General features: G+C 39.6%; 1 protein-coding gene across 1 annotated transcript; it reads right to left on the bottom strand.

Annotated features, from left to right (window-relative positions):
* Positions 1-110: 110 nt before the first annotated feature.
* Positions 111-10,797, bottom strand: CHMP5 (charged multivesicular body protein 5). The gene is made up of 8 exons (XM_080339285.1): positions 10,657-10,797; positions 5,562-5,666; positions 4,771-4,817; positions 3,123-3,216; positions 2,971-3,042; positions 1,708-1,816; positions 1,213-1,325; positions 111-713 (listed from the first exon to the last, which is right to left on the bottom strand). Exons 1-8 carry the CDS (start codon positions 10,723-10,725, stop codon positions 663-665), a joined length of 660 nt encoding a protein of 219 aa, XP_080195411.1. The 5' UTR covers positions 10,726-10,797; the 3' UTR covers positions 111-662.
* Between the last annotated feature and the right edge of the window lie 88 nt (positions 10,798-10,885).

The following is a 10,885-nucleotide window of genomic DNA, read 5'->3' as shown; positions in this document are numbered from 1 at the left end:
AGAGGACGTGACGCCACGGGGAGGCTGGCATCATGGCCGGGGTGACGGCGTCAGGGGGCGGGTTGAGGCCAAATCAATTACCAGAAACGCCACACAAACGGATGGGCTAATCCACATGATTTTATGTCTCCCAAGAATACATAAAGTCAACAATAACCCTATTGTTACAGCTGCCAATACGGTTACAAGTGCGATGGCATAAAAGTCTCAAGACTGCAGTAGTTTAAAAATCACTTTCAATTCTTTTATCAAATAAGCATAGTAATAAGGGAGCTATTTTACAGAGAGCAAGCAGCAACATACAATCTTAGTTTCGAGAAAGAGAAACATAATGACAAAGTCAAAATAAAGCTCAGCTATCCACAGCCACCACTACTCTTCACCGATCACTTTGTCCATAAGACTCGGAAATGAAACCCCATTGGACTGACTGCTTCCACTCAAGGGAATTGTGCCAGATTTCCCATTAATAGAAAGGTCAGTAGCAGAACAACTTTCTTCAAAGAAAGAACACCGCCGTCCATATTGCATTCTAGGATGTAGTGATATTAAGGTTACACTGGAAGGACAAGTTCTCCAGGATTTAAAAAAAAAAAAAGAAAAAAAATCTTAATTAGATTTGTAAAGTGTAGTTCAGTATATCCATTGTGCTTTTGAAACATTTATGTAGCGGGGATCTTTGGCAATCCAAATTCATCCACCAGTACACCATCCTGTAAGAAAAAGAAGCAACGGGTTAACAACTCTCCACCAACCAGAACATTTCACGTAAGTTTCCTGACAATTTCTATAAAGTGATGTATCTGTAATTGTCACCGTGTGACAGCTGGGATCAAAATAAGAGCATTGGTGTTCTTCCTCATTCTGAAGCTCTATTAAAGCCCCAAAAGCAAACATATAGAAGACTTTCTTACATTTTTAAGAATAACTATACTAGGAGCTGCAATGTTACATACACATTCTACTCACAGTCTGACAATGTTAGACAGGAGTTATAAAATGCCGTTTTAGCTCTTTGTTATAAAGAGCATTAAGTATATTGTATTCTCTCATATATAACATCCAAAATACATAAAAGATTAGGCACATTTTTTTTGTTTAAAATATTAAGGATTCCAAATATCAAGCAATCACCATAAATGTGATTAACCCAAAACAAACAAAAAAACCCCCCTCTCTATATATTTTCCCTTCAAAGAGGAAAGGACTCACTTTGTTTTTTGTGTCAGTAGGAGTGACCTCTGGGATTGCTGGAGCAGATGCAGCCTCATCTAGGTAGGAATTGTCTTCATCAGCTAAAAGCTCATCACCCAGCGCATCCAGTTCTGAAATTGAATTATGTTGGTTGAAAAATTATGCAAGAAATTCCTTTTGCAAAAGAAAAGTTGCTCTTACAGAGAAACAGGAAAACAGGAGAAAACAGAAAAGAAACAGTTGTTCTTGTTCATCAGTCAGGAATATGGACACAAAACACAGAGCAACTTCTTTCCTTCATTGTTGCATTCCATTAGCGTATCTCTCGTGTTTGTCTCATACTCTTGTTACTGCTCTTAAAGGAAATGCAGCTTTTATGTTTAAAAAAGTGATTTAAACCTTTTTTTTTTTTTTCCCCAAACACACTTAAAGTATTTGACTAAGGAAATTAAAAATCACTGTATGGTGATTTTTACATCCAGTAAGGCAAAAATCACCCTCCATCTTCCTAACCTGCTTCCAAGTCATCTTCATCAATCTCTGGTGTTCCATAGCTACGACTCAGTGCTTCCTGGACTTCATTGGCTTCTTCCATCATATCCTCTAACTGATCTTGTATGTCCTGGAGCAAGAAACAATTTCAACTGGTCTATACTTAATAGTTTAAGTTAAATTTATCAGAGCTTAATCGAATTCAGTTTAATAATTCCAACATACAAGGCACTCAAATTTTTTAATGCATAAATAATTTTTGAAGCAGCATTAATACAAGTCAAGACACATGCAAGCAGTACTATAATGTGGCCTTAACTATTAGAATGATAATAAATGTATACAGTAGAGAGGAACCTTGAAACAACATCTCTGCAGAACTCTCTTGTTTTTTTGTTTTAACTGTTCTTCAGTGCAAATTGAAAGCCTCTAATAAATTACCCACAGTTCAGCATTATACTGATAAAGCAGAAGAGTATGAAATCTAGAGAAATTAAATCTACTATTTGGAGAATTAGCACTGGGCTGAGTTGTGCCACAGCAAAATTTAGAAGATACTTAAGCAACCCCACTGGCACTGTACTTGGGTACAAGTACGGAGACAATACTTCCCTAAAGGTTTACAATGCAGGCCATATATAAAAACAGCATAGGAAAGAGAACTTACAGGAATTCAGCACTGGCATTCGATAAGAGTTTAAGTGCAGCATACTTTAAATTATATTTAGAGATGTTACAGGGTTTTTGGTTGGTTGGTTTGTGTTTTGATTTTTGGTTGTTGTTGTTGCTGGGTTTTGGTGTGGTTTTTTTTCCACACACGCCCACCCACCCCTCACCTGCATTTACTGAACATAAGGCCAGGCCTTGCAGACCTCTTGAAATTAAATTGTTTGGGGGATTTTTTTCGTGGGTGTTCTGGGGTTGTTGTTATTTTGGTTTAGTTGAGTTTTTTGTTTGTTTTGTTTTAAATCAGGCACTACCTTGAACTGGGGTAGCACAGGACTAATCTGCATATTGCTAACATGGCAGGGGGCAGAAAAAGGAGGACAAAAAAGGCATAGCAGGAAGTATTCACCAACATTTACGCTGAAGTGCTGAGGAGAGAGAGAGATTAAATATTAGCCCAGCAAGGAAACAAAAATCAGTGCAAGAAGGCCATAGGATGGCTGTTCATAAAAAAGGGAGGCAATCTCATGTGAACTAAAGCAGTGTGTTTACCTTGAAGTTACATAGTCTACTCATTACTGTTTCGGTTCTTTAATAATTTAAGCTATAGAAGCTCACCTCAATTTGATCAATTTTGACTTGCTTGTAAGCTTTCTTCATTTCTTTCACCCCCAGTTTCATTGCATCAACCTAGAATAGAGTCAAACAACATGCTTGTATCTGTTGTAGCATACACAAGTTAAACAAATGTGAGATTAATATACTGGTACCGTTGTCTTTGTATCCTTCAGTGCCTGAATAGTGTAATTAGCTTGTTCCATATTAAAAGACTGCTGTGACAGATTATCCCTCTGTTGCTCATACCTGTTAAAAACAATGCAAATAATGGCTTTAAAACACCACACTATTTATTGCCAAAGAAATGCTTAATTAAAAAAAAAAAATCAGCAGTAGTAGTCTAAATACAGGAACAGATTATTTTTTTAATATATTGTAAACAATCACAGCAGAAAAAACAGCTTCCTAAAATGTGGCCATTATGCATTTCTGTGTATTTCAAGTTGACGAAGGTACTCCTGAACTAAGCTGCTGTTTTAACTGATGGCAATACCATATTTGTACAGGCTTACGCAGCAGGTGAGGATCTAATCACTACAAGCTAGAGATGGATGCCATTGCTCACTAATGCTGTAAGCAGAATGGAAGAGACACAGGTTATCCAAACCACAGTGGCTTTGCACTGTGTCTCTGTAGGGCACAAAGGAAGACGATGATAGGGTAGCAAAAGAAAATCATTAAGGCCAACCAAACACAAAAGGGAGAATTTAAAAATCAAGAAATCCTCCTTCTCAAAGCTAAGCTTGTATCCCATCAAAAATGTAAAATATATCAAGTTAAACATAAAAACAAAAGCATAAACACGAACAAGTCCCTCTTCAAACAGCAGGTCTGCAAGACAAGGATGATCCAAATACAAAACAGCTCCCAGACAAGGAATGACTAAATATATTACTGTTCAACAAGATGGAAAAGAAATAACTGAGGGATATGATGATGGCCTGTTACGAGGGGCCCAGTGACTGTAAATAGGAGAACAACTATCAAGTAAGATTAGCAGGCAGCATAGCCAAAACAAAACCAGCCAAACACAAACCAAACCCAAGCAGCCCTTCTCACAATGTCTAACTAAACTACTGCATTCCTTACCAGAGGATACTTTGGATGGTTAGAGTTCACAAATAAGTACTTAACAAGCAATTAAGCAAGTCTGCAGAGGTACAGTTCATCTGAGGGATATGAAATACAAGACGATATGAGCTTTGGCTCAGATAGCACCTAAGAGATACGCAGTTCAGGGATTATAAAGTACTACAGTGAAGCACCCCTGAACACCTGCCATGTTCTGACATTCTTTCCTTTGTATTTGTTGCCGGACACTTTTCAAGACAGCGTACTAACCTAGACCAGATCACAGGATCATGTATCCTGTCCATTCGGGTTTTTTGGTTTGGTTTGGTTTTTTTTTGCATAAACACAGTTACCTGTGCTACATGTGCTGAAGTCCAAAAGGGTAAATTTCCAGTAAGCCAGACCAAGGTCATCAAGTACACAATTTATAGTAATCAATTAATAATATAAAATAGGGCACTCCCTCAGAAAATTTAGGAGGCAAGCATAGCTTTAATAAAGAGCAGATTTAGGTCAGCTCGTCCCAGTCCAAATCTATATAATATTCATATACAAATAAAACACAAATATGCTGACACAAAATCTGTAAGGAGATGCTTCTGAAATGCTGGCTAGCTTATTCAGCATTTTTCTTTAAAGAATACAAGAGTACTGGAAAGAGAAGTATGACATCCCCCTTAAAGAAAACAGGCTTTTGTTAATCCCAAACTGACAAAGGTTTGAACTTACATTCGCTTCTGCTTTAACACTCTCAATGCTTTCTGTTTTACTGCATTCTGAAAGGCACAATATCATTACATTAGGAAAAATATTTTACTTGTTATTATACTGTTCAAACATACAAGTTTTCCAAAAGATTCCTCAGTTACTAGTGCAAAGACTTTAACAATAGTCACATTCAGCATTTGTCCTGCATTAATAATTAACCAAATAGGCTTGTATGTAAAGTTTCCAATAGAAAATACTTTCCAAATTTCTGGCTTTTGATATTTTTTTAACAAGACAACTAGAAAGTCAAGCTTAATCCATCAGAAACATCTTTCATCAACACACTTTAGTGGTCAGCATCAAATAATATTGCAGAAGGTACTTTTAACAATAGTGTTTATAAAAATTATGTTTATTATTAGGTACATTTTATATTATATGTTCATCCCCTGCCAAAAATGGGTTTTCCTATTTAATTTCTCCATAGTGCAGACCTTTTTATTTTGGCTGATGCACAAAATAGGCTTTCTAGAAGAATTAATTCAGGTAACAGAAGGAAGAAGGGAAGCAAATTACTTCTGACTTAGGAACTATATTACACTTTGGAATAAATAAAAACCAATTAAACCACTGTTCAAATATGCATATCTAAGAGATGCCTCAGAATGAAAACAATCCTCCAGGATCTTATATCCCACCAGTGGGGTAAGACGCAATTCTAAGAATCCTATGAACTGGCTGAATGACCTCGCTACATCACAAGAAGCATGAGTCACATTCTCTCATGCTTAAGTCCCACAGAAGAATCTTACCTTTGCAGGCCCCTCTCTCATCTTCTTCATTTGATCCTTATACTTCACTAGTTCTGCATCAAGCCTGGCGATTTTCTTGTCAATTGACTCAGCTCTGCTATCCACCTTTAATACATGATGGAAAAAACAAACAGAAAAACATAAATTAAGGTTTTATTCAGGTACTGGACAATAAAAAGAACAGCCTGAGTTTTATTATGCTTCTAACTGTTTCATCACTCAGCAGTTTTATAAACAGTTTAAAGTTTGCAGAGAATCCAAAACCAGAATCAAGTGAAACACCTTCTAAAAGGAGCACAAGAAACATGCTGAGGTTGCAGGAAGCTCTGCCACTATAATTTGTTCTCATCAATTTGAGATGCTCCCTTGCACCCCAACTCAAGCCACTGTCTCAGTTCAGGAATTTCTGATAACATACAGTGTCAAGGACAAAAGTGGAATTAAAAAAAAGAAAAAAAAAAGAAATGTAAGTGTACCACACTGGCAGATACAGGGGAAGTGCAAAAGGGACAGGGATGTGTTCAGCAAGGATAGAGATTTGTTTTTGGTGGACAGAGAACATTAATCCTTCAGAAGGATACTTGGATTACTGGTTGCATTTCAGAATCCCAGACAAATATTTTTCAAAGGTGCCTAACTTCTTTGTCAGAGGGACACTTTTCTCATCACTTCCCATAAAGGGAGTCAGGACACAGCAGTTCCACCTGGCAGGTACTCTAAATTCTTACTGCACTTTTGCTCCAAATCCCACTAGTAGCTGCACAGCTCAGTAAGAAACCTCCAGCAATCACCCTAACAGCCCTGGTGCGAAGTGTATCGCAGAGCTGTCATTACAGAAATACTTCAACACTTTTGCATAAAAGGGCTAAAGATGATAATTGCTTAACCAAGCATGAGTATAGATCATTCTAATAGCATACACAAATTCATAAATTTTTTAAAAGCCTCCTTAACAGCAACTGACTATCACAGCGTTTCTTTGGAAACACCAAAATAAAGCTTATTAACTTCTCATTCCAAGGAGCCTCTCTAGGGATTAGAATATAATGACATTCCAATTATAGCGTAAGACTGATCAGTGCAAATTTACAATTCTGACTTGCTAATAGTGTGGCTAAACATGTGTAATTCTGTGGAATTTCATTGTGGTGTGTCAATGATCCTTTTAAATCTCTGCTCTATGACAGCAACATGCATTTGCCGGAGGCATCCTGAGCAGAACATGCAATATGAACACTCCACACAAGACATCAAAGTGCCTGGGCACAGCTGGCATTGAAAAAACTGTATTAAGCTTTCTTTTATGACAAATATTTCACTAATAGCAAGAAAAAGACATGTCTGTGATTTTAAAACTCTTGTAGGTTCAAAGTGTAGCACCTCCTCAAGATCTTCATCAGCTAATGCATCTTTGAGGTCAGCTTCCTTCACAGGGAAAACTAGTTATTTGCTTTATTTACAATATATAATTATTCTTTTAGGTAGTACTAGCAGGAAACAGAGACACATCCTCCTACATCGATTAAGTATATAAAAATTTCACAGACACATTACACAGGACTTCAGCTTTTAAAAGCAAGAATGGACAGAAGAGGGGAGAACAGATCTAATTTATCAAAAAGAAAATGATACTGTGAACTAGGACTTGAAGAGCTGCTTTCTATTATTCACAAATAAGGCATGCCGAGATATGTTTCATTGCTACAGAAGGACCCTAATCTAAACAAAAGAAAATGATGGTTGTATCCCAAATCCCTATTAAGGAAAATGGTACTTTCATTTGATTAAAAAAAAAAAAAATGAACATCACATATAAGACAATGTTAATATTGTAATAACTATCAGCCTTTTGTCCCTATGTTTCCTACTTACTACTCAAAAAACCCCGATAATTTCAGAGTGTTTTTTCCAAAAAGAAAAAGTAAAAACAATACCAATGCCACAGTTCCTGATGCATCCTTCCTCCTACCGGCCTCGTGACAGCTCTGAGTCATCTGACTGTGCTCAGCCAGCAAGGATAAAAAAATATCTGCCACTTAGTGCAATGTCGAGGCAAGCACGGCTACAGTGAGCAGAAACTGCACGGGAGAGTGGGAACATCCCCGTGGGGAGATAGGAGGACATCGCACAGCCAGCCAGCAAACTCCATAGTAACCAGACATTGAAGAAAACTATAGAGAAGTGTTTCCTGGGCTTCAGCAAACACATCACATTAGTCATCCCACAGAACCAGCTCCTTAGATGCAAAAATCTTGAATTGTTAAGATATCTTAAGTTGGTGCTTGTTCTCTTACCACAGAAAAAAAGCATATTGTGTGCTGTGTATTGGGTTCAGTCATACTACTGTTGCATACAGAGGCGAAAACATCCAAAACATAGGCATAATTACTGCCTAAGAGTCATCTACGTCTTTAACAAATGGTAACTATGAACATTAATCATTGCTTGCCAAATACAATAATTCCTTACTGACATTTAATGGCTAATTACCAGTGAAGTACCATGGTAAAAGATTTTACAAAGTGATTTCACTCTTTCAAAATGCGCAACAAAAGGCGTCTAAGATTGAAAACCACACCGAAGTGGTGCTGCTTGAGTCTCCAAACTGTTGAATTTAACAAGCTAAAGAAGCAATGCAAGTTTTTTAGGATCTCACACAACTCTTCAGTAATAATTGACATGCAATTTAAGAAAAAAATTTCATTATATCTCTAGTCCTTTAGCAGGACTTATACTAGAGACTTCACTACTGTGAAAATTAACTGAAAATACAGCAAGTCTTTCCCAAATTGTAGAATTACTTCACATAAATTGACACGAAAAGTTAATTCATAAACTTCTAACTTGTCTCCTCATGCTTATTAGCAGTATACAGAACTGTCTTTAATTTTAGTTCCATCCACAGAAACTGAAAGATGTCAAAACAGGGCAAAAGCTAACATAGAGCTCAGTAATGATAACAGCAGTTTATAAACTTCCTCACGCCAAAGAGCTGTGCTTGGAGCCAGCCCTTCACCTCTCAACAGCTGACCAACACAGGCTCCGGATTTCATATCTTAAAAACCACCCTGTAACTCATCATGGGTTGCCAAAGTCAAAAGTCAGCACATACACAAAATAAACCTGAAACTGCTTTTCAGTTAACCTGCTGTCTCTTTAACCAAATTTTCAGGCAATGTCATTACAAACAACGAGAAGAGGATTAAAACTGCATGTAGCTCCTGGTGGGTGGCATTGATGACCACCTTTTTTTGGAAAAAATCCTAAATTCCTGGTGTTGCAAATCAAAGCAGCTGTTTCAATTACTCTTTTATGTACCTCAAAAATACACTGGCTTTAAACAATCTCCTTGTAAAGATGGCTTTCTGACATATCTAAATTTTGGGTTGATTTACCTCAACATTATAAAATCACCATTAACTTGGAAGTGGCAAAATCTGCCCAGAAAAATCTAACAGACTACTACAGAGTTGGCTGTTATAAGGGAAAGAAGGTTTCCTGGTCTGCAGCTTATATTACCAAAATAGCAAATTTAAGTATCAATAACAGTATTTTGAATGGATTTTTGAGTTCTAGCCATCCCACAGCATTTACTGGTAATAATGGGAAAGCTAATCCTGGTTTTCTAACACATGTTTTATTTACCATTCTAACTAAACCTAGTTGGAGCTATGCTTGGGCTTAATACTGCTAAAAAGCAATACAGTTCTTCTTTGCTAGTAAAATACCAGACTGGCATATGACCACTTATCATCCCATCCCAGCCACTGGCATACACAATAGACCGATGTGCGTAGGTTTGTGTAGGAAGCAATGACAAGCATTACATATTTAACTTAGAGAGTCTCTTCACTTTGTATCAAAATAGATCTTTTGGGAGGAACATAGTGATTCTCCACAGAAACCTTTCGGAGTCAGGTTCTAGTAACAATGCTTAGTTAGCCTTAGCTAACCTCCATTTATACCACAACCATTACTGCCATTTCTCCTGACTTTGTTGACCACTGAGACAAAAAGAGAAGACCTCTGTGTTCTCTCTTCACCTTTTAAAACCAGTTTAGTATAGGAGCTGTAAAAACGTACCACAGTTTTCTTCACAAACTTAAAAGTCAAAAAAATGCTATGAAATGGCAAGATTAACTTTATTAAAGCTTCTCCTTAACCTTCTTTTCAGGCAAGACAACCTTACAACAGCTGTAAAGTTTCTATCACATGTTGGTCTGGCCTTGCTCAACTGCCCATCTGTACACAACTTTGCCATCAACCCCACAGCAAGCTCCTCTGTAGTAGACTGAAGAATGTTCATCAGAAGGTGGGATTTGCCTTCCCACCTTCTGTACTGGACAGAGGGAGTGGCTTCCTTGCCCCTGTCACTGCCTTCCCACAGCCTTTTCCAATGCTTGACAACCCTTTCTGTGAAGAATTTTTTCCTAATATCCAACCTAAACTTCCTCTGGCACAACTTGAGGCCATTTCCTCTTCTCCCATCACTTGCTACTTGGGAGACGAGACCAACACCCACCTCGCTACAACCTCCTTTCAGATAGTTGTAGACAGCAATAAGGTCTCCCCCAAACCTCCTTTTATCCAGGTTACATACAAACACTACGCACCAGAGCACAGGCAGGTATCGACATACATTCAAGTATATGTATATGTGTGTGTGTATATATATATGTATACACACAACCATGTACCCACACCCCGATGAGGAATAGCCGCACAGCTCTGCATTGCCACACACACATACTCACCGGCGGTACCTACAAACCACCGCACGCCCACTCGCGCCCCGTGCCTCGGGTGGGTGCGGACACCGACACTTCCGCGCACGGCCGGGCAGCAGCTCAGCCCGAGCCCCCACCCGTACGAGCTGGGGCACGGCCCGCAGGCCCTCCAGGAGCGCCTGGGCCCCGGGCCGCTGGATATGCCGCGGCCGGATGGCCTCACCCGACCGCCCCAGCTGGCCCCGCGGCCGCCCCGCCGCTCCCCTGTCCCTTCCGAGGCGCTGGCCGGGCCGGGCAGCGCACAGACCGGCCTCGGCCCTTCGCCGGCGGCCCAGGTGTGGGTCAGGTGTCCCGGGGAGGGTACTCACCGTGCCGATGCAGTCGGTGAGGCTGGGCGGAGGCGCCTTCGGCTTCGCTTTGCCGAAGAAGCGGTTCATGGCGGCAGTGGCGCTCGGTCTCGCTCCTGGTGCCGGTAACCGCGGCGGCGCCGACCCGGAAGCCACCGCCGGCCGCCCCCAAGGCGGGGCCGCGGCGGAGGCGGAAGCACTTGCAGAGCGACACGCCCCGCGCTTCCGGCCTTCCCGCTCCCTCAGCACA

The sequence above is a fragment of the Nesoenas mayeri genome (genome assembly GCF_963082525.1).
Source record: "Nesoenas mayeri genome assembly, chromosome: 2".
Classification (NCBI taxonomy): Eukaryota; Metazoa; Chordata; class Aves; order Columbiformes; family Columbidae; genus Nesoenas; species Nesoenas mayeri.
The sequence above is the reverse complement of the archived record's forward strand: the minus strand, read 5'-3'. Positions and strand labels throughout refer to the sequence as shown.